The sequence below is a fragment of the Ruditapes philippinarum genome, unplaced genomic scaffold (genome assembly GCF_026571515.1).
Source record: "Ruditapes philippinarum isolate M1 unplaced genomic scaffold, ASM2657151v2 ctg2767_1_1_1_1, whole genome shotgun sequence".
Classification (NCBI taxonomy): domain Eukaryota; kingdom Metazoa; phylum Mollusca; class Bivalvia; order Venerida; family Veneridae; genus Ruditapes; species Ruditapes philippinarum.
Genome location: NW_026864472.1, coordinates 166,500 through 192,186, shown reverse-complemented (window position 1 = coordinate 192,186; position 25,687 = coordinate 166,500). Strand labels below are relative to the sequence as shown.

Genomic DNA, 25,687 nt, shown 5'->3' with positions numbered 1-25,687 from the left:
AACAAACTTTGCTTAAGCTAAAATTTAATTGTGCCTTAATTTATTAATCATTCAGGAACATTTTAGTCACACGGATGTTCGTTTAATTTATATAACTCAATCACGGTAAGTGACGAAATATACCGATTTCTCCCGAACTCTTTGCAAAAAGTCTTTCTATAAAACATATTGTGTCTAATATGGCAATTTTGATATTTCAGACATGAAAATGTTGGTCTTGTTAGTGACGATCACTTGATTTACAGAATAAGGTATAACGGGAAAGTTGCATGGGAACCACTACTTTCGACAAAGGTAATATCATAGGAAAGTTATAAATCATAATATTCAACTAACTACTATAAGTTTTACATTATGTAAGATATGCATTACATATAATACTCTATATGAATGCAACTCAAACACTTTATATTCTATTTATATATGAATCATAGCAACTATTAAATACTCGAAACAATCCATGAGATAAAATATTGAAAGTAATAAATGATTAATGGGATACATATATAACGTTTATAAGCTGTGGATAGTAATTTAAAGTTAATTCTCTTGATGATCTGTAACACTGTGAACTGACGATATTGCCGGGACTCGTCATAAAATTTTTGTCTGTACATGTATGTCATGTAAAAATGTTACTGCGTACATTAGTATTTGGCGTGATATTATATTTATAACATTTAGATATTTCGTATAAGAAATGGTTTTCTTAATATCGATAAAGTTATTAAGTTATTTGGACTCGAAACACTAACAAATTTCGTTCAGTACATACCGTTCACTTATTTAAATTATTTCATAACTGTGTCAAACATTATTTTATCGTCAGGTTGATTGCAGTGTAGATGCGACTTACTTCCCTTTCGATAATCAGGAATGTTCTATAGAGGTTACAAGCTGGGGCCTACCGGACAAGGAAATGAAGCTTGAACTACTTTGGGATGATGTTTTAATGAATGAGCTAAGGTTAGAGAGAAATGATGATACATTCTGGTATTTTTATGTAACATGAAGGCATTTTATGATCTTAATGGAAAATGAATAAGAACAAATAACCAATGATATCCGTTCTGTTATATACATGCAGTGAAAGTTATAAAACCATTTTAGTTAAAATGTACAGTAAAACTGGTGTGAAAGACCACCATTGAATAAAAACCAACCTGTAAATAACATTTTTCAACATACGTTCATTGATTTAATACAACAGAGTCCCCGCCCCCAATTTGAAGACCAATTGTCTCTAATGGTCATGACTGGTCTCTCCTTTAGTTGGCCTTTGTTTACATGTTGCCTGTATATTTTTAATCATTTCCAGAATCCAATTACGTAAATGTACTTAAACTACTTTTACTTGGTTTGACAAACAAGTATAAATCACCTTAACTATAGTTTGTTTGCATGTCGATACCATTCTGTATAAACTTACAACTTTCACACACACAATTTCCTAACGTCTTAATCAGTTGCATTTTGTATGTTTTATGCTGACTAAAATTTTGGTTTTCAATGACATTTCTGTTTGGCTACTACTGCTACTGCTGCTGCTGCTGTTACTGCTACTACTACTACAACAACTACTACTACCACCCACACCACCACCACCACCACTACCACTACTACTACTACCAATACCACTACTACCACAAGTACTACTTCCACTACTTCTACTGCCAATACTACTGCTGCTGCTACTACTACAACTACTTCCACCTCCACCACTACCACTATTATTACTACTACTACCACTACCACCACAACCACCACCGCCACTGGCTACTACTACTTACTACCACTATAACTGCTACTGCTACTGATGATGATAATAACAATAATAATAATAATAATAATAATCAAATAATAATAATAATATATTTATACAGAGAGAGCGGAACTTGGGCAATTATAAGTTCCAGTGCGAAGTCTTCTACTGTAACAGAAGATGTGCAAGGTGTTGTTGAAAGTTTTTCGAAGATCGTGTTTACAATAAAGATGAGCCGTAAGCCTGGCAATTACATCTTTACAACACTGTTTCCAATCATTCTCTCATCCTTCCTCATGACTGTTACTAACTTGATACCACTGAAGGTAAGTTTATTTCCATAATCAGTTGTTTTGCAGAAATTGTAAATATGAACAATACCATTTATTTACATTTACATTGCTGTGTAATATAATGTAGTTTTATCCGAAGGTAACGTAAACCTGAAAAACAATGCATAGCATTAAAACTGAATTCTGATGGTGTTTTAACATGATTTATGCTAGTAAATGTTGTCCTACTCTCCAAGCATCGACTTGGAAAAACAAGTAATCTGGTTGTGCTAGAGTCACATGAACTCTTAGTAAATCATGCTACTGTTGCACTTTTTCATTACCTCTCATGTACAGCTCAGTCAAACCGAGTCTGCAATTTTCATGCAATTTTGTTGAGATTTATGCTTCTGGGGGATCACACTTTGTCCAGATGTTTATACTTTACAACAGCTGGTGTCAAGTGCTGTGTGACAGCTGTAAAAAGTTGTATTGTACTACGACTCAGTGTTGTTGTATTTTATTTTGCTCTTACTTCGGCATCATTGATTCCGACAGTTGTAAGTGTTGTAAATTGGGTACGGCTCAAGCCGATGCTATTAATTATCTTTTATGTACAGACTCAATCAAACCGAGTCTGCAATGTTCATGTAATTTTATTGTGATAAGTGCTTCCGAGGGATCACACTTTATTCAAATTTTAATATTTACCCCTCTTCTACCATGTGGCAAGTGCAAGATCAGGTGGCACAATCAGTCACTACATATTTTGAAATGTTACCGAAATATGACGAATGGTTTTGTCAAGATTGAAAGATGGACAAGTTCATTCAACTAATGACACTTTTGCCAGCATTTAAATGGTGCCCGACAGCAAACTGATATTTTAGGTTATTGTAACGAATGGGCACAAGGAAGAGGTACTTCAACTTCATGAAAACGTAATTTGGTGGTGTGTAACATAATCTCGTGTTCTAGAGCACGTGATTACGGGATGTTACGTCATGTAAAGCGAGTCATCGTTAAATGAACGCTACGTAATTAAACAAGTAAGTGATTGTAAATGTGTCCGTATATTGCGTAATTTTATCTCTTTTCCCTTCGTTGAAAAACTTTCCGAAAACATAACATTTTGGCCGAACAGCACGGACACGCACTTTAAAATGGATATTACTGTGTCAAAAATTTATCATTGACCTCTATCTAATACATGACATTGTATATAATGCCATGTATATGTCTCAAAATTGGGCCTTATCAAAATTTGCAACAAATTTGAAACAAAAATATGGCTGCCAAAATATGATACCTTGACGATTACGTTTTATTACGCTTTAATTGTTAGAAGGTTATGGCAATCTTTTTATGTTTTATAGTAGACAAAAAAACTCTAATACCACTTCGCTGTCGATTCATTTCAGACTGGAGAAAGGGTCGTGTCAGGATTTCTCGTTCTGGTCATTAACTCGATTCTTCTCACCATTTTCATACAGCAGATTCCAAACATAGCAACAACAACTGCTATCCTTGGTAATATTTTTCATTAGTTTATTTGTCATTAAAATAAATCAGTTTTGCCTCTTATTTCATGGCCGAATATTTTTTGGGTTTCACGCCTTTTCAGTTCAGCCAAAACTAAAGTCGTTATAGTCATGATTAAAAATAATAGTTAATGTCAAAGATACATAGCTAAATAGAAAACAACATAATTCATTTTACTATGTATTGACCAATTATTCTTTCTCTTAATATTTTAGATACCTTTTTCTACATCAGATATAAAATGCGTTTCTTGCTATTTTCAAATATCAAATTCCATAGTTAAGCAACTTTAATTGAGTATTCTGTGGTGGTGAGGAGGAGGAGGGGAGGTAATTATTGTGTTATTGCACATTTTATCATTACAATGTATCTACAAGTTAAGTTAATAGGTAAAGACATTGACATACTGGAAAATATTCCGTTTAATTTCAGGTATATATTTGATTGGAAATTTATGCATCGACTTCTTCCGCATGTTTATAACAGTAGCAATGGCCAAAATGCATCATAAGTCAGAGAAGTACACGGCTGTTGGCGAGAAGGTGACTAAAATAGCATTGATTGTGAAACGAATGATGTGTTTTAAAGGTACATTTGTTATACATGCTTGAAAGGGAAGAGTAATATTTGATTAAAGACGAGAAAATTCGATTGCCAATTAATGCAGCAAGCCCCTCAGAATTTATTTCTTCTTTGAATGATGTTTGAAAATTTAATTTGGCGATTTGCCTGGTGGAAATTGCAGTTAGTATAAGTGATATATAATTTGCAAAAATAAAGAGAAAAAGAATCCCTAATGAAAGTTTTAAACAGCAAAATTTAAAATATTGCTGGCTCGGTTTGATTGAGCCTGTTCATGGACAGTACTTAAACATGCAAACTGCTGTCCACGCCCCAGCGTCTATCTAATGAATAAATGTATAAATTACTTTAACTCTTGAATATATTTTGTTTCCGTTTGCTGTTTAAAGAATTTTACTTCACAAGTAAGGGGATACATTTGTCATGAGTTTCTTGAAAATACAATGGAAATGATTTTTAATATTATGTTAATGACTACATTTGCATTTAAGTAAAACTTTATAAACTTTATATCGCAGATAAGCCTGTTGAGTCGGACAGACTGTCTTTGTTAAGCATACCAACGGACGATCTCAAGAAGATCTCAAAGACACTCTCCCCAAAGAAAAATATGGTGGCACCAGATGATGCTGTGAGTTATACTGATTTCTTTGATGTATTCAATTCACACAATGATTATGAGTATATTAATCAATTATTAGTTCAATCATATTACTTTATGCCATGGTTATAAAAATTATACGCATATCAATTATTTGAATTACTTCATTCCATAGTATAAAAATCCATAGTTTAAGTTAGTTGTTGGTTTGTTTTCCTAGATTTTACGCCGATTAAAATAGTTACATGCTTTTGGACATATGTCGGTGGTCAAATCTCAAACTTATAGGGTTGCCTGGAATGTTGAGCGGTAATGACAGAATTCTCCGCAAGTGATCGATCATTTATGGATCAGTGATGACAGACTAATAACCATTATAGATACAATGGTTGAGATCAATTGACACAGAGAAATTTCTTCGTGCAGGAAGATCGAACAAGCGACCCTATTACAAATCTAATGTTCTCTCTATTAAACTAAAGAGGCGAAGCGGTTTTTGCCGTGAATATAACGACCTGTTTAATTATTATTCAATATAGTTCATATCCGTCAGCATTTCTTATAAAGTATGCCTTTGTTAAATTCATGCTCGATATGCCAAGTTAAACATAATTAAGTATGCAAGCTCATCACACATATTCTTGATATCCATAACAATCCAAAACACTATTCTTTAGCTTACAAAATGATTCTCACATATATTTTTTCTATTGCAGAACACAAACTTTACAGAAACTGTTAAGGTGAAGGAATCCGCTTTGCCCGTTCTTAGTTCAAGATACGAAGTGGATCTACGGACCGTTAGAGCCCGGCAAGTTGAGAAAATGGAAGAAAAGATGGTAGACGATAACTATTTAACCAACAATTTTGACGACACTAAACTTACTTGGGATGCAGTAGCAACAATATTTGATCGACTTTGGTTTATAATGTTTCTAATAACGAAAATTATGTTCAACGCTGTTTTGATTGGTAATTTGTTTTATGAGACACAATGAGATAAAAGCGGACAGATATAATCGTTTAAAGTGCTTGCATCGCATATGATTAGCAGACCTTGATGTCGGTTTTCAAACACAACTTTTTCACTCAGAAGTGTTTTGCCTTTCGAATAAAAACAAAATCTGTCGAAATTTACATGTAACCAGTGATAACAGTCAATGTTCAATGATTGCGGTCATCATAATTGATAGTAGAACCTGCTTTGTGACGTTTTTGCGCAAGCGCATACAGAATATCCGGGGTACCTATCTAAACCGTCCCGTACTAAGTAATCATTATTCTTTTTATTTCTGTTTTTGGTATGGTATATCGTTAATCGTGTTTATAAGCTGGTGTTATGTTTTGTGCTGATATATACGCTTGATCTCTATATGTTAGAATTTTGGTTTTACTGTTTTTCATGTACAAAAGAATTGACGCCAGCATGTATCTATTTTCAATAAAGCATCATATATACCAATGTTGGTAGTTTTTGGTATTTCCTAGTGTTGCATGTAATCTTATTAATTTTCAGTTTACTAAATTACAATATGAGTTGGATGCTATTATTTTATTTTAGTATAATTGTCTTACATATGTAGAAGAAAAATCCTCGAAGCTTATGATAACCCCGCTGAAGTCACAGAAGATCTTAGGACAAAGACGAGGAAGCTTGTCACAAAGACAATCGGTACATTGTGATACTCGCTGTGAGATTCGATAAAAAAGTTTTTAAGCAAGGCTCGTCGAAAATATATGTATAGATAACAAAACCCGCATGAGTTAGGATATATGTAACACGGAACAGTTTGAACTTGTTTTTCATATGATCAATAATCATTATACCACAATTGTCAACGTGTAAGGTTTATTTCAGCCTATCAAAGGAAAAGCCAGATCTCATCGTAAAAATCGTACGATACTTGGAACAATAACCGCGAGTTCCGCAGCAAATATGTTATGTTACCCAGTATGATCTAATTGTACGATGTTGTGAAATATTGAAATTGAATGGTAATGATAACTTATCCAAGCATCCATAAAAAGGAGCCATTTACTTTATACTTGTGCATATATAATGAATAACACATGTACATAAATATACCTTTTTTTTTCGGAAAAAAAACAACCGTTATGTCATTTATTCTTTTTCTTCATTGACGGAACAAGCGAGGTTATACACATGCGTAAAACGGCTACGAAGGAATGGTAGTTTTATACTGTGACATGGCGGGTCAATGTCGTAATGTGCCAGGAATCGACACCATGTGTCCTATATATATATAAAGACAGTGTTTTTCGTAATTTTTTTATCATAATCCCTTTGAACATTTTTTTTTTTAAAATCCCGGTTTAAAAACCGATATTTAAATTTTTAAATTAAAGAAAATTTACCAAAAAATAAAACATCAAAATTTTACAAAAAACTTTAGCATATAAGACATTAAAGGCCCGTTACCAAATCTATCAAAAAGGCGGCTATTTAAGTTTTTGAAACTTGCCTTTTGCCCGCGCAGCACTATCTAAATCATCTCAAAAGAAAAATACAAAATTAAAAAAAGATAATTATTTTTCGAATCGAACTTTTGCCTAGTTTCTTAAAGACAACAAGTGGGTATATTGAACAATTCAGATGTTTTATGACAGTGCAATGTAACAGCTCTTACACCGATGCGTTTTATATGAAATCTCGGCATACCACAGACATAATTATGCACAGTACATTATTTCTATAAGGAAATATGAAAACATTGTTTTTACGTTTGAGGAATATGTAAATGAAAATGTTTTGCAACAAAGCTTGATATTTAAAATTTGATCGTGAAGTCAAAAGCTTATGTATGTGAATGTTTTTATGTAATTGTGTTTGTATTGATGGCTCGCAAAAAAAAATCGTGTAATTCCGCAGTAAATCATACGTCTGTAAGACTCGGCTGCTTCGCACTCGAATACTGTTTCTTTTTAGGTCAATTTTTAAAACTTTAATCTTAGGTTTAAATCGGGTAAACATCATTTTATAGTAAATACAGTTAAAAAGAATGGCTCAAAAATACAATGAAAATAGAAAATGGAGAAAGGCAAACAAATAAAAATGTTACATGTATATGGAAGTTTCGTGAAATGTGAAAAATACATACAAAAATGAATATAGCAAATATTTATTTATATGTTAACAAGCATATTTTCAAATATCACTTCCGATATCACTTCGGTATAAAGATATTAGGTTATGCTTATTTGATAGATTAACATAGAAATTGTATTTGTCTTTCTATCTTTCAGCAAAAAATTGTTGACATATATACAAAAATGAAATTCGTCACCTACATCATCATAACACAAAGTATATATTTTATCTAATTTATTGATTTGTATCTGTGTGTAAGAAACACATTGACAAAGTTGTTAAAAACATGTGTTATATGAGAACACTTGTTTTGTCTTTTTGTCTTTTGTGCATGATTCTTTCAATTAATTAAGTCTCTGTCAACAACAACTCAATTTTAAATCGTAAAGCATCAATAAATTAGTCTCTGCAATGGAGTGATTGTGTCTTAATCATATTTGCAGAGATTTAGTTGTTTTAATAAGGCAAATGTGAAACAGCAAATGAACAATGTTTCAAAATCTAACGATTCTGATTATTTGCAAACATTGAAAGTTTATAAAATAGATGAATTGCCACTAGTGACGAATGTGACCTTAATCCCTGATGTTTTACAGAGGGCCAGGGCAAAATCAACTAAAGGGTTTCGATAGATATTAGAATTGGGTTACCGTATATTCATTGAAGTAAGACGACATCTTGCCAGCGAAGCCGTTACATTTTGTTTGATACCGTTGTTCTTTAATTCAGTCGGCTAATTCATTAAGTTCAATTAGTAAAATATTTTATAGTGTGAAATTTACCAACAGATTCTTCGTTAAAAAAAAATCATTTTTGAAGCACCAAAAAGAAAATTGCCAAAATCTGCTGTGAAGAAAGAACCAATTACAGCCGATGTTTTGCGTAAATGTATGGTTATCTTTATCAGGAAGGTGGTATCAAAAACAAAGAATTATTTGCGCATTTTTATTGGGCTTTAATGCGGGTTTTAAATAAAAGGGTAGTTAATTTTTTAAAATAGTAGGCTTTCTTTTTAAATTTAAGGGACGGGTTTTGTGGCTTTTTGGGATAAAACCCCATAAGCCCTGATCAATAAAGAGATGGTGCATGGCTTGTTATAGCGAAAACAGACACGATATAATGTCTAGTTGTTGGGCTAAGATGAAAGGCGATTCTGATCTGTTTTTATTTTGTAGATTAACTAAGAATCATTTAGGGTAGGAATGTTGATAAACATACAGTAAATTAAGGTAGTATTCATAAAAGCTTTTAAAAAGCATGTAAAAGATATAAAAATGTATGGGTTACATTCTTTGCGTTCAGGTTGTGCAACTGCTGTATTGTAGTGTATTGTGGGTAATATTTTAAGGTTGTTTTTAATAGTTAGACAAATGATATTATGCCTTTCTGGATATGGATAGATGAGTTAATGCACTTTAATATATTTTTAAAGTCATTAATAAAGTGATTGATATATATATATCAATAAGAAATCACACTGATCAAATACAATAAAACATAATATCATTATACGTGAATGATATATACGGAATATTATGTTGTAGTAGCTTTCTGAGGCTTTGTATTTTGCTACGAGCAGCGGTGAATAATTGCTTCAGTCTCGCAAGATATCAATTTTCCAACGTTGCGAGTAGAAAAATACATAATCTCAGAAAGCTACTACAACATAATTTTCCTTTTATTATATACCTTTTCGTTTTATTCAGAAAATGAAATGTAGTTGTCAAGAAATAAATTCATGACTGACGGATGAATACGCAATTCTTGCAAACTGGCCACGCCTTTAATAATTTTGGTTCCCGTTTCCAAATGCAACGTTATACAAAGCTAAGATCGGAACCAACGTTAAAAACAGTCCGGCACTTCCATATATGGTACCGTATTTGTCACTAACATAATACGGACATTTCTATCCGTTGAAGCGTATTTGCGCTTCAATATTTGCGTGTATTTTAGGGAGAGAATGTATAGGTATATAATAAAATAAAACATATTATTATGTAATACTGTTGTTGGTATTATAGTTCTGAGACAGTAAGGGTCAACACGCAACAAACTCCTTTCAGATAATGCGCTCGAATTTCCTTATTTGAAAGCACTGTAAGAACTTCACAGTGTTGTTACAAAAATGTAATCTGTACCAGTACCACGGGGGAGGAACTGTTACAAGGAAAAGGAGTTCTTATGATAACTTGTCAGGAGTTCTTGTGATAACTGTCACTTAGTTTGTCGGAAAGCTTTTGTATCTTCTCAAAAATGATTATTTTCATTTTTAAAAATCGAGTTTTAGGTATAATTACAATAATTCAAAATTGCAAACATAAAGCCCTCGCTAACAAATTTATACCCGATATTACAAATGTCCTGGAGTTCTTGTGAAAACTCTAAAGATATCCGAGAGTTCTAATGCTAACTTTTGTTACTGCCAGTGTGTTTCTTGCGATAAATCACGGCACGTTTTAGCGTTTTTGGGGGCGCTTGCGCAATGCGCCCCCAATGGAATAACGACAATTCAGATTTACTATGGTTTGAACACAATTAGTCACCTACCTACGCTAAGCAAAATAGTTCCAAAACTTCGCAGTAACTCCCAAAATCATAGTTCCCTATCTATTTTAAAATTGAGTGGCCAATTATGTACTAAATTTTGCAATCGTCTTTTAAAATTGTATGTATATTTTTGCTTTACGCGATTTTAATATTACTACGCCAGCGGTCAGTCATAGCCAAAGTACTTGAATAAATATAGTACAAATTACATGTTGTCACAAGTTAATTAAGTGTCATAGAACTAAAAAATTTAGCAAGTAATGGAATACGGATTTCAGATCAGCTAACTTTAAAGCTAATAGGGCCTAATGCTTCATTTATAAGTGTAAATTTAAGAAAAACATTGCATGTGTATGAATACGAACTATTTTCGCCCTAGCGTCATTTTCCCGCAATCGCCATTGTTTACAAGTTCATCCGTGAAAGATTGAGAAGTTTTGCTGTTAATATAGAAGTTCCACGTGTTAAAACGAGTTGTAAGTTTTATATTACAAAAACCTTATCTCCCTTTTACCTAACTGTTGAATAACTTTGCTTGTTTTGCATTTATCAGTGGCGAAATCGTCGTCAAATCGTTGCAGGAACATATTCGGCGATTGACGCTGCGGTATGTCTTAATACCGGATATGAGTCATATCCGCGGATATGACTTTAAATACCGGATATGACCTATATTTTACAAAGTAATTATTTTTTTATAAATTTTCCTTGATACGATGTTTTATAATAAAAAAGTGAATTTGCCCGTTTTTCATGTACTGCAAAAACTTCATAATAAAGCTATAAAAAATCGACATGTCTTGCCTTGTCCATTACCTCATTGCAGCCAAAAAAGTATGTCGAGGTAATGGAAGAGGCAAGACATGTCATTTTTTGTAGCTTATTGTGAAGTTGCAGTACATGAAAGACGGACACATGGCATATCAGCACATAAATAAAACATTCTAGTGCTCCATGGTTTACATGTTTTCTAAGTGTCATACCTCTTTTCCTTATTACAATGAAATTTTACTGGATTGTTATCCATCGCTGGTTTGTTTTAAGCAGAGAATGACCTGTGCATGTGCAAATAAGGTACCGTTTCAGTCGATTTCGCAAAGAGGGTACCGATATGGATATGCACCGTGGGATCAGGGCCATCAACCGGACACTTTTAGAGCATTTTTCCATGCAATTAATTAATTTTAAAGCTAGATATACACTGGGGGATTAGCATCGAAAAAACCCTGACATTTGCTTAGTTTCGGATAACATCTAAACGCTACCAGTACAATTTTTTTTTGGAAAATGCGTTTTGACTCAAATTGATTCTACATAACTGACAGGTATTCATGCCACATGGTTAATTTTGAATTTTATCCAGGGAGACATGAGAATTATGCATAATATTTATACACATTTAAAGTTAAACCATGCCAGGGTCTTTCAAATTTGAAAGACCCTGACCATGCATAATATATTTATTTTCCTATTGGAGTGAAAAAAATGAGTACATGTACATAAATAATGTTCAGAAGTATAAAATGAACTTAAGGTACAAATATTGCTCTGTCAGATGTAGTTATACATATCACTTATCAATATGAAATCATCCATTTTATATATGCCAATTTTGGATGGGAATTTTGACAGTAATTTTGGGACTTTAAAAATAAAACATTTGAAAATTTGCTGTCTTTTTTTAATTGGGAACGTAAATAGTTTTATAAGGGTAAAATGCTGCTCTATTACAAATAGAATAGATAATAGTTACAAATACTACAAATAATATATCAGGGATTAAAAAAAAAAACGAAAAACAACAACAACAATGCTTAAAAAATATAGATTTCCTACATGTTCTGACTCATTTTTCTTTTTTGAAGAAAATTTTTCTTTTTTGAAGACACTGTTTAACTTCTTTCTGGCCAAACATTTGCCAAATATTGCATTGTGACTTTAAAATATTTTGTGGAACATAATGGAATCGCAGCACGAGCTTTTAGTAAGTTTTTACAAAATAGAATCAGACAGAATTAAGCGTTGCATTCAACAAATCAACATCAGTTTTGTCCATCAAACACACAGGAAATATTTTGTGCTCTGTCTTACTAGTGAAACTTGAAAAATGGTTTCAAAAGAATTGAATAGAAATTTGATTTATTTATGCTAGAATTTCACATGTCCTGCAGGACGGGCATTTCTGGGAGATTAACTTGTCCGGAGTCATTTTTACTCGTATTAATAATTTATGAGCGGACAAGTGGATTTTTCGAGCCTTGATTATCTGCAAGTGATTAACCACATTATTACCATAAAACTTATACTACATGTAATTACATTGATTGAGATAACAAATCATTTAACTTAGTAGTGAAGTAAGTTTAAGGCTGCATAATATTGATATAAAAGTTAATTCAGTTAGTGGGTTCCAAACTACAGGTGGAAACTGTTCTATTTTCTATTCAAGCTTATTTTTGATGAAACATAACTTATTTCCTGACAACAGTTATATATGCTTAACAATGTTGTATTTTGATTCTTTCAAAATCTGTTGAAAATATTCATAAATTCATGAAAAGAACTTAAAAAAAAAGAGAAAGAAATGAGATTTGGGCATAACTTTTAAGAAGAGAAAGATACTTCAATGAAAAAGTAAGATAGGTAACAAAAATCAATCAAATGAAAAACACATTTAAATATCAAGTTGTTCCTGACATGTCAGAACAAAATTAATAAAAACCTTTTTGAAATCTGGTAACCTTGAGCTATGTTCTCTACCGATTGAGCTATTCCGACAATTATTACTCACTTTTACAATTGTTAGTCAATCATATCTGGACATGCAACATTCCACTTACCCATATATATGCCTTTAAAAAAGGACTGTTTTCGACTATAAATACTTGAAATTATAAAGAAATTGCCCTATTATTCTTTACAGTCTATTGTGTGTAGGCTACATTTAGGAGACACTTGTGAAAATATGCAATGAAAAATGAATATTTACATTGAAAATACAGGAAATGAAAATGAACATTTTACTTTATCAATATTTCTTAATGTTTCATTGAAGAATGTAATAAATTAAAAGAAATATTGTATTAATTAGGAAAAGTTTTTATTTCAGGTGTGTGATTAAAGGCTTGTTTGTTAGATTTCAATTGTGGCACAGTTGGTTGTTTGCTGAGAAGCTGTGAAACATAATTATACAGGCCATTAAGGTAAAAACAGGTCATGTGTAACATAGCATTTCCTCGTCAAAATGCTTTTAGAAAATTAATCATAAAAACATTAATAATTTCAAAACTTAAAACCTCTAATAGTCTAATTTTAATTTGGAAACATACAACATCTTAAGTCTTATCTAAAATTTTAAACGTATAACATCAAGTCTTAACTTAAAAAATAAAGAAGTAAAATTAACTTAAGCAAAATTCAGGTACTAGCTGTAAAAATATATATGTAAACTATATAATTATTTTGTATTTAAAAACTTACAATTAACTATAAAAAATTAATTAAAATAACATCAACACTGAACTTTTGTGTTATAAAATACCATCATTTAACCAAAAAAAACACTGAATATACACCAGTATCCCACACACACCAACCAACTAAGGGTTTCCGTGTAGGGCGCTCACTACGCCAGCAAGTAGAAACTAGATTAACTGGTCCTTTATCTGAGCAGTACAGCATAGATGGTTTTCGTGTATTGTCTTCCAATTTGGGTTAGGCCTCACATGGGATAGCAATTTATTACAAGGAAAATATTAATGTCTGTCATTTTACTTGTTTTACTCATTCTGACATTGAATGTGCTTTACTGTGTTTACTTGGATTTGTTTATTGTCCTCCAAGGTGTGCTACTGTTGCAAATTTTTCAGGGTTTCTATTCAATATTTTGGAAATTGTTTCAAAAGAGTTTAAAGTGACTGTAATTTTAAAAAAGCTTATTTCAATGGGAGATTTCAATTATGATTATACTGAAAACAAACCAGTTGCTAAAATTATACAGGAAGTACTCAGTTCAGTTCAACTCATTGATTCAGTAACTACTGATTATCTTATGGCAGCTGTCTTGATCATATTTATTGCGGATTGCCTATGAATAAAGTGCAAAAATTTGGTACACTAGAATCTTACTCTTCTGACCATAAACCTTTATACATTTTATATCATACTTGAATGCAAGTATTTTGAATAAATTATTTCACACTAAGTGGAGTGATAAATATTGAATTCATAATTAGTTACAATTTCCATAAATTGTGTAAATAACATTTGCTCAATAGTACATATGAATTAACTGTATTGGTCAGTCATTTCTACATAAGTTCTGTTTGGAATGACTCAAAAAATTGCCTCTTCTCACTTTTTTAACATGCTTATTAGTCATAATTTCTTAAGATGTTATTTAACTGTTATTTTAGAATAAAAAGATTAAGGCCTTTACTATCTATTTTCAGTGGTACCAAAAAGATGGTAAATTGGTAGTGTTCAGTTCCGGGCAAACATTTTCTTCAAGTAAGACCATACATTATATATGTTAGAAAGTTAAAAAGGAAATGTTCATGGTTTGAAAATCTTTGTACATTTACAATTTTAACAAAGTATTTATTTGACATTTAAACTGACATAATTAGTGGCATATGTTTCTAACTTTTCTTTTTCAGGAGGTTTTTGTCAGATTGATGAATGTGAAATTAAGAGGACCCATTTTGAGAATGCATCAAGAGAGATAAAGTCTAAAATGTGATACTGTCAATGTGACTAACCTTGAAGTAAACAGATGACACAATGTTTTTTCAATGTCATGGGCATATAATGAAGAGGTACATGATTATTTGTATACACTTTTCCTTAATAAATACTTTCTAAATGTTTGACATGTTTAAAGGCCAACACAGGACTCAAGGCTTATTTAAAATCAGTAAGCTTGGCACTAAGAGCCAAATATATATTAATTATTTCAATATCATTTCATCATGCAATCTGTTGTTAATTTAGGAACAAAGTCGAAAGCAAAAACATTTTAGCCGTGTCATGACAAAACCAACATAATGGGTTTGCGACCAGCATGGATCCAGACCAGCCTGAGCATCTGCGCAGTCTGATCAGGATCCATACTGTTCGCTATCAGTTTCTCTACTTGTAATAGGGTTTGTAAGCGAACAGCATGGATCCTGATCAGACTGCGCGGATGCGCAAGCTGGTCGGGATCCATGCTGGTCGCAAACCCATTATGTTGGTTTTGTCATGACACGGCTCATTTGTGACATGTAATTCACTTAAATTGTATTTTGAAATTCAAGTTTTCATTCCTTTCACCTCAAGGCATTTGACATTGAAATAGTGACTTCATGTAGTAAGCAGTCAGTAAAATCTAATCATCTCATCTTGACTTAGCTGTATATAGATTATCAGAATCACTCACATTTACAAATTTATATGACTTTGAAAAGTTGTGTTACTAAGCAAATAAATAGATTTAATTGGGGTGTCCATAGTCAAAGTAATGTACCTATACCACTTACCTTTAAAGATATACTATGCTCATCAGTAAAATATTTTAATCATGAAAATTTATTGAATTCTATGCAATTCTTTTTGAATACATGTATGTCTAATTTGAATGAAATAATGAATTAACTATGCATTGGAAGCCATGTTCCTTCTTACGAGACAAAAAAATTTGGTCCTTTCTTAAAAAAACTGTCAGTTTCCTAACAACACTATATATTTATATTGTGACCACCTATAGCGTGTGGTGTTTTAACATTACATAGCTACTTTATGTAAACACAAAACATGCTTATTTTATGTTTACAAAGAGACTGTGTAGCAATTATCAATGTTCTATTATATTTAATATGGATTCTTTAATGTGAGAAAGCAATCCAGCTAGCTTTAAAAAAAGGCGGTGGTTCTACTCAGATGCTCGTTTGTGAAATAATGCACAGAGGGGTTGAGCTCTGGCATTGGTCGCGCATTTTTATGCCCCCGCCATGTAATGGCCGGGGCATATAGTGTTACCCTGTTCCGTCATTCCGTCCTTCCATCCTTCCGTCATTCTGTCATTCCGTCATCATCAGTTTCCGTTCATTATCTTAAGAACGGTTGCACACATTCAACTCAAATTTGACATATGGATATGTCATGAGAAAATACAGGTCAAGTTCGAATTTGGTCATGTTTCGATGATTTTTGGCAGAGTTATGCCCCTTTTACTTTGAAAATAATATGAAATTTCAGTTTCCGTTCATTATCTCCCCAACGGTACAACTTATTCAACTCAAACTTGACATATGGATATGTCATGAGAAAATACAGGTCAAGTTCGAATTTGGTCATGATTCGATGATTTTTGGCAGAGTTATGCCCCTTTTAGTTTGAAAATAATATGAAATTTTCAGTTTCCGTTCATTATCTCCCCAACGGTACAACACATTCAACTCAAACTTGACATATGGATATGTCATGAGAAAATACAGGTCAAGTTTGAATTTGGTCATGGTTCAATGATTTTTTGGCAGAGTAATGCCCCTTTTACTTCGAAAATAATATGAAATTTTCAGTTTCCGTTCATTATCTCCCCTAAGGTACAACACATTCATATGGATATATCATGAAAAAAAATACAGGTCAAGTTTGAATTTGGTCATGGTTCAATGATTTTTGGCAGAGTTATGCCCCTTTCACTTTGAAAGTAATATGAAATTTTCAGTTTCTGTTTATTCTCTCCCCAACGGTACAACACATTCAACTCAAATTTGACATATGGATATGTTTTTGGAATGCCCAGGCCAAGTTCGAATTTGGTCATGGTTCAATGATTTTTGGCAGAGTAATGCCCCTTTCACTTTGAAAATAATATGAAATTTACAGTTTCTGTTCATTATCTACCCAACAGTGTTACATATTCAACTTAAATTTGACATATGGATATGTCAAAGGAATGGGCAGGTCAAGTTGGAATTTAGTCATGGTTTGATGATTTTTTGGCATAGTTATGTCCCTTTCACTTTGAAAATAATATAGATACATCTTAGGAGTAAGCAGTTTAAGTTTGAATTTGGTCGAGGTTTCAAAGATTCTGTTTTCAAAGTTTTTTATTTAGATGTTAGTTGATCTTGTCAAGTACTTTATTTTTTTAGGGATGGCAACAAATACTAAAATCAATACTCGAGTACTCGGTCATTTTTCAGATCGAGTGTTCGGTTACTCTGATGATTTCCAATGATCTTTAAATTTTTATCCCACAATATCAACACCGTCTGCATGCTATCTTCATTTTCTATTTTAATTCATAGAATTTGTAGCTATAAATAGGATTGCAAGAAATACATATAATAAATATAAACATAAGAAATGTCAATGACAGCATTTATTATATACCTATAAATTTTCTTCCTAAAACACAGGATAATCTTGAAGCGCAAATAGGCTTTAACGTTTAGAAAATTCTGTATTATGTTAGAGACAAATACAGTACCATATATGAAAGGACTGGACTATTTTTTACGTTGGTTCTGATCTTAGCTGTGTATAACGTAGTATATGGAAACGGCAACCAAAATAATGAAAGGTGTGGCTGGTTTTGCACAAATTAGGTATTCATCTGTCAGTCATAATTTATTTCTTGACAGCTACATTTCTTTTTCTGAAATTTCTTATATAAGTGTAGTATAATGAAAATCATTTATACTTCAAACGAAAAGGTATATTATAAAAGGAAAATTATGTTGTAGTAGCTTTCTGAGGCTATGCAGTTTTCGACTTGCAATGTTGGAAATTGATATCTAGCTCGCCCTTTGGTCTCGCAAGATATCAATTTCCCACCGCTGCTCGTAGCAAAATACAAAGCCCTAGAGAGCTACTACAACATAATATTCTGTATATATATTTTTTTATAATTAACAAGTTTGGGCTATCCTTGAATTTTAAATTTTATTCAATCAAGTTTGAATTTTTTAAAATATATTTATATGAATGCATGCAGCTTTGAAATAGTTTTTACCTATGTATATTTGGCAGCAATTTCACATGTAGCTCTTCGGAAAAAAACACTTGAGCAAAAAAATTATATAGGCATAAAGTGATACCCCGTTCTCACACTGGCCATAGCTTTCGCAGAAGCGGTGGATCTACCGCAGCGACGGTGGAGTATTCGTCGCAGAAGCGGTGGATAAAATATGGCCGTTTGTTGTTTTCGGTAAGTGTATGACTGAATTTTGTTTTATGTTTTAATGTTTTACTGGAAACACTCAGTGAGACTGGAGTCCACATATGTACTTTTTCAACCTATTACACGGGCACGATGCAATTCATTGCCGTTTATGCAAACACTTCTGTACAGTTTGATGAGGGGACGCCACTTTTGCCTAATTTTGATTAAAACACATACAAATGTGTGCAAAACGACCCCATAATACATCGGCATCACATCGAATCAATGATACTTTCACAAATTAACCATAATTTGGAAAATTGGGAAATTATTATTGCCTGTTTATAAAATAAATGACTAAAAATATTTTCGTCGCAGACGGCGGTGGATTCGATTGCAACGCAGTGCGGTGGGCCCGATACCATGTTTGTATATTTTAAGAATTTAACTTGACGTAAGGCACTTTTCAATTGAGTACAGCCCTTTTCTTACTTTGACATCTGAGAAACGTGTTTATTTGATGTTTAAAACGATATTAATTATTATATATACTCTTGTACAAAATATGTCCGAGGTCCGCTTTCATTTCCTTCCATTGAAAATTACTTCAGCCATAATTATCATAGAATAATCCGCTATTTATTGCGGGTTATTACTAAGTATCAAGTATTTTTGAGTTTGAATGCACCATTCCAGTTGAAAAGCGCAGGAAAGTAAGAACATATATAGTGCCCTTTATCATATTTGTATTTCCAAGTTCATATTAGGGATCATGCATTTGACAACCTGGACCGTAGAGGAAACGGCGAAAACTAAGAGTCATAATATTTGACCTTGATGCACCACCGAAAGGAAATTTAGCGACGTGCAGGGAATTCCACAAATGTGATGAATCCAGCCAAAATATCACATGTGTAAGACATTTACATGTTACACGTGATCACGTGTTATACCTTATAACCAATGCCGATTTCTGACTAATTCAAAGCGGCATGGCAGGTATATATATATAAGCATATATTTTTGCATTACGGCATATGAGTTATAAAAACATAAAGTTAACACATATTCATGGCATTTTCGAGAGTATTATATTAGTTGAAAGGCTATACAATGTGGCCGTATATAAACGGTTGTTTGAAAATATAATACATAAACATACAATTTCTTATTAAATAAACAACAGTCGTGTACATAAATATATAAACTTTATAATACTGCATGTTTGTAACGTAATTTTTCATTGAAAAATCGAGACGTTTATTTAATTATAGAGCTTTTTGGTTTATTTGTAACTTTATTTTCTGATTTTTACACACATGTACAAGTATAATAAAGAATTTCGATAGCTATTAATATTGCGAACAACCGTTTATATAGACCATATAACCTGTTGGATTTATTTATAACGAACTCATAATACATCAAGCATTTTTTGTTAGAAAAAAATGAGATAATTTCATAAATCGACGGCAGCCATGTATTCAAAAAGTACATTGTATGTATATAAACGTCACGATTATCCAACAAACGTGCAGTATTATAAACACATACACGCAAAATTAAGGAGGTTCAATAAAATTATATTCTTTAAATTAAGCATGATGCCAGAATATGATAACATAAACATTTAGAGCGGAAAAAAACTTAGGGTTCACCGATCTCATTTCCTGTACGTGAATTTGATTTTTTCCTTAATTGTGGTTATTTCAAGGTCATATAACTTAAATGTAAGTCTGAAAAATCTTTTTTCTCCCTCTTATTACGTTCTTTACTATATTTGTGTACATAATTAGAGAAATACTTAATTCCATAAAATACTTCTATTACCTTTTTTTTAAATTTCATTTCATACTTTAAAATTCTTTAAACACATACCATATTTTAAACCATTTTTTTGATAAATGTCACAATTTAAGAAAAAGAAGATAAACTAAAGCCATTTAACGCGTAGGTCTTTACTAAAAAGTAATAGAGAAAAACTTTTCCTGAAATAACTCTTACGCTGTAAACATAAAATTTATTTATATTGGTGTTCTCACTATATATGGTAATATAACACAGTGACATTAAATTTTCGTATTCAAGAAGCATGTTCTGTTTATCTTTACGAGTATCTCTTATACATGTATGTCTGTATGACAAAAAATTAACTTACGGTCTTTTTAAGTCCAAGGTTGAACGTGGATTATTCCATGATAATTATGGCTGAAGTAATTTTCAATGGAAGTAAAATGAAACCGGACCTCGGACATATATTTGTACGAGCGTATATATAATAATTTCGTTTTAATATCGTTTTAAACATCAAATAAACACGTTTCTCAGATGTCAAAGTAAGAAAAGGGTTGTACTCAATTGAAAAGTGCCTTACGTCAAGTTAAATTCTTAAAATATACAAAAATGGTATCGGGCCCACCGCACTGCGTTGCAATCGAATCCACCGCCGTCTGCGACGAAAATATTTTTTGTCATTTATTTTATAAACAGGCAATAATAATTTCCCAATTTTCCAAATTATGGTTAATTTGTGAAAGTATCATTGATTCGATGTGATGCCGATGAATTATGGGGTCGTTTTGCACACATTTGTATGTGTTTTAACCAAAATTAGGCAAAAGTGGCGTCCCCTCATCAAACTGTACAGAAGTGTTTGCATAAACGGCAATGAATTGCACCGTGCCCGTGTAATAGGTTGAAAGAGTACATATGTGGGCTCCAGTCTCACTGAGTGTTTCATGTAAAACATTAAAACATAAAACAAAATTCAGTCATATACTTACCGAAAACAACAAACGGCCATATTTTATCCACCGCTTCTGCGACGAATACTCCACCGTCGCTGCGGTAGACCCACCGCTTCTGTGAAAGCTATGGCCAGTGTGGTTCTGTCATCATCAGTTGTTTTTGTTTTTTTTGTATGGTTTTTGTGTCGCCTCTACGGAGTAGTGGCGACATATAGGGATCACTTCTCCGTCGTCTTTCTGTCTGTCCGTCCGTCCGTCCGTCACAAAACTTGTCCGGACTACTCCTCATAAACTACTGGTGCAATTTCATCCAAAACTTTACAGGAATGATCAGTACCAAGTCTAGTTGTGCATATTGTCAGCATTTTTCCGGTTCAATGATTTTTGTCAGAGTTATGGCCCTTTAATAATTTTAATTTTAAAGTTTGTCCGGACTACTTTCTCTTATAAGCCACTAATGCAATTTTCAATGAAACTTTACAGGATTGATCTGTAGCTCAAGTCCTTGCGCATTATTGCACGAGTTTTGGGTTAAATGATTTTTGGGCCGAGTTATGGCCCTTTGATAAAAAGGTGTTTTTTTTCTGTGTGTTGCCAGATACACAAAACTTGTCCGGACTACTCCTCATAAACTACTGGTGCAATTTCATCCAAACTTTACAGGAATGATCAGTACCAAGTCTAGTTGTGCATATTGTCAGCATTTTCCGGTTCAATGATATTTGTCAGAGTTATGGCCCTTTAATAATTTTTATTTTTAAAGTTTGTCTGGACTACTTCTCTTATACAACTAATGCAATTTCAATGAAACTTTACAGGATTGATCTATAGCTCAAGTCCTTGCGCATATTGCACGGGTTTTCTGGTTGAATGATTTTTAGCCGAGTTATGGCCCTTGATAAAAGGTGTTTTTTTCTGTGTGTTGCCAGATACGCAAAAGCTTGTCCGGACTACTCCTCATTAACTACTGGTGCAATTTTATCCTAACTTTAAAGGAATGATCAGTACCAAGTCTAGTTGTGCACTGTCCGTCTGTCTGTCCGTCTGTCACAAAATTTGACCCAACATGAAATTGTCCATCATGAGGCGACACATGTGATTACTGATCGCTCTTGTATTTAAGAAATATGTTGTTCCAGTTATTTACAGATGTTTGTATGATTATTGGAATAAATACAGTTAAAGTACACTGATTTTCGTGTTATACATTACAATCCATTGTATTATCTTGAAGTGTTTTACCATGATATATACATATATATTTATATATGGAATAACTATATGGTCTCAAACCATGACTTCGTGGTTTTTAGCTCGACTATTTGAAAAAATATGAGAAGCTATTGTAGTAACCCAGCGTCCGCGTCTGCGTTGGTTAAAGTTTATTATAAAGTCAAATATCTCGATTATTGCTCGAGATATTCAATTGAAACTTACAATAGTTATTTATAGTAACAATGTACATCATATTGACAAGTTGAATAACTCTGCCTACAATATTAAAACTTCACATGCATTTAGGGTCATAATTGTACATGTAGGTTACTGACCAAGATCCATAATTTTATCTAGCATTTAGGCTGATTTTTCTCCCCTTTTTCAACTTAGAAATTAATGGTAAAGTTTTGCTTGTAAGCATGTTATCTCCATAACTACTGAAGGGTTTGTGCCTTTTTTGGGACAATTTTATGCATTCATGATAATAAAGCAGTGATTTACTTGATAAAACATCTTAATCCAAGCCTTTGTACCTTTTCGGTCAGTTTTATGTATTCATAGGTAAGCATTTTTATACTCAATTAACACCCTTGTGACAACTTTTTTCGAATAGTCGAGCCTTACTGTCCTCGGACAGTTCTTGTGTTAGTATAATATAAACACCCTTGTGACAACTTTTTTCGAATAGTCGAGCCTTACTGTCCTCAGACAGTTCTTGTGTTAGTATAATAATAACTGAACAAAAGTTTGAAGGAGTTATATTTCACAAGGTATGCGAACAATAGCTGTTGGTAGGACAGCACACTCAACTATATGCTTAGTGCTTGACAATAGAAGAACCTTGGTTATTTAAAATATTCAAATTCACAAAAGGACCAAAAAATTTTTTTAAACCCATTCTACGACATAAGCATTGGAGAGAGTCCTAGCTAGTATGCTCGCAAAGAAATGTATAAAATTTCAATTTATTTCAAAGCCAGATGTCTATGGAATACGAAAATATCTTGAAGCCATAGGCAATCTTTAACATATGGGTGCCTGATCTGGATCAAGTGTGCAAAGTTTTAATGCCATATGTCAATGGACTTCGGGAAAAATTGAGGTGATAGACGCCGACGTTCAGATGACTAGGATAATTCTACTTATTCTTATCGAATAATCGAGTAAAAATGTGTTTTCTGCTTTGAAAGTAGGAATGGCATCTGCTTGTAACAATAGACCACTATACAATCAACATAATGCGCCCCCAGCAGTGCTTTCAGCGCTTTGATTTTAATATTCAATTAGGTTGTAAATTATTATGAAATGTAGTACGCTCATCCTTTGCACAAAAAAAGAGGATATATAATGTTGGTTTTGAGTGTATCTTTGTTCGATAGATATTATTTCTCACCCCGTTTCTTGTGCAATGTTTAATTTTATAGTATTTTTGCTGACGCAGATTTTGGAAAAAGGATTGATATAGAGCATTGACTTACGTGATAAGATGCGCATTGAAATCAATACTCAAGCATAGTTTCTCCGTGTACACATTATAAAGGACTTTTTGTTACAATGGCACAAAGATCTGGAATAGAATATCATCTTTACTTTCTTCTAATTCTCTCAAGACTAACATTATATCCACTTTTTGTGCAAAGGATGAGCGTAGTTGCATCGTGTGTGTGTGGTTTTTTGTTGTTGTTTTTTGTTGTTGTGTTTTTATGTTGTGTTGTTTTTTCTTTCATTGTTGCCTTTGATGAAGTATGGTTGCATTTAAAGAAGAAGTATAGCATTGCTTCAGTGACTTAGTTATGAAACTCGTTTTCCGACAATTTCCATGGATAAAAATTTATTTTTAAAAACCAAACCAGCACTCCCACCGCTTATACTAACATGTCTCGTCCCAGAACGTCATTTTTCAAAGGTGTTCAGCCCCGTTAAGAGCTTTTTCATCTTTCACATTTTGTCATGTATTTTTGTCATGCTCTTTCGTACAAGATACTTCATTTATTCACTAAATAACTATGCATACACAATAACAATATACTTCTAAGTTAACCATGTATTAACATGTATACATTTAGTGTTAGATAGTGGCACCTTGTGCGCATAATAAATCAGAGATTAAACCAATAACGTTTTTCGAGTTTAACAATCAAACTGTGAAACAAAAAGCTTAATCTATACATATATGCAAAAACAAGATATGTTTGTAAAACATGTATGTTCCCTATCACCAGCCAATTAGTCATGTGGTTAAGATTATTGTGACTGACTTATGACCTTGTGACCAAAATCAGTAGGGGTTATCTACTAGCCATGACTACATGTAGTCACTCTGTAACGGTTGTGTGCAGCAATTTATTGAGAAAGTTATCACAAGTATTTTCAAATAATATACCGGGTAAGTATTTATTTCTGCGGGCTTAATACTACCATAAATTAATCGCGATTTTTAGAGTTAAAATAAGGGGTTTTTAATGTGTAATATAATCTGATGCACACACACACACACACCGGTGCTACATATCTCTGGAATTGAACCCGCGTTTTAATTTTATTCAGACGTTTTAAAGTATTAGTTACTATTTGGATATATCTCTTAAAAACCAACCAAAAAACAGAATAAGATTACAATGACGCAAAATTAAATAAATGGACAAAGTGCGAATGCATCGCAATTTATTGAAGTCAATGTAGGTCCTCCTTAACTGACTGGCAAACAATGCTTTGTATATTTAACAAACATAAGACATTGAAATTATGAGGGAATACCGAAAATTAATTTTAGTTTATATACAACAAATATTCAACAACAACCAAGGCAACTTGTAGGCACTTAGAATTTACTAACAAACAATCATCACCTGGACATTTTTAATAGTCATAAGGTTTACCATACAACTTATTTAATCTTCAATACAGAACGGCTAAGGAGTAACGACCACTAATTATTAAATCAACTAAACGGTTAGTATATATAAACTTTATAGGCATCATTGAAATTGGACAAGGTAGGAAAAAAGCCATCATTTAATCCTAATTCCTCCGTTACATAATTATTAATTTGACATGTGTTTATTAAAACATATAATATTCTGTAACTTAACATATTTGAACTATGCACTGTCAAACATTTTGTTCTTTTAGAAAATAATATGTACTCTTTC

The 25,687-nt window shown here is 32.5% G+C and overlaps 1 protein-coding gene and 1 long non-coding RNA gene across 2 annotated transcripts; both read left to right on the top strand.

The window, feature by feature from the left end:
* Window positions 1–200: 200 nt before the first annotated feature.
* LOC132725731 (neuronal acetylcholine receptor subunit alpha-6-like) lies at window positions 201–6,720 on the top strand (the record flags this gene model as incomplete). Its single annotated transcript, XM_060710918.1, has 7 exons — window positions 201–294; window positions 830–966; window positions 1,884–2,088; window positions 3,456–3,564; window positions 4,009–4,164; window positions 4,677–4,789; window positions 5,476–6,720. Coding segments are annotated over 7 exons (1,096 nt in total), but the record flags the coding sequence as incomplete, so codon positions are not given.
* Window positions 6,721–10,712: 3,992 nt separating this feature from the next.
* LOC132725729 (uncharacterized) lies at window positions 10,713–15,235 on the top strand. The gene is made up of 4 exons (XR_009625103.1): window positions 10,713–10,894; window positions 13,528–13,621; window positions 14,870–14,927; window positions 15,077–15,235. It is a non-coding gene; the product is annotated as an uncharacterized LOC132725729 (long non-coding RNA).
* The last annotated feature ends 10,452 nt before the right edge of the window (window positions 15,236–25,687 follow it).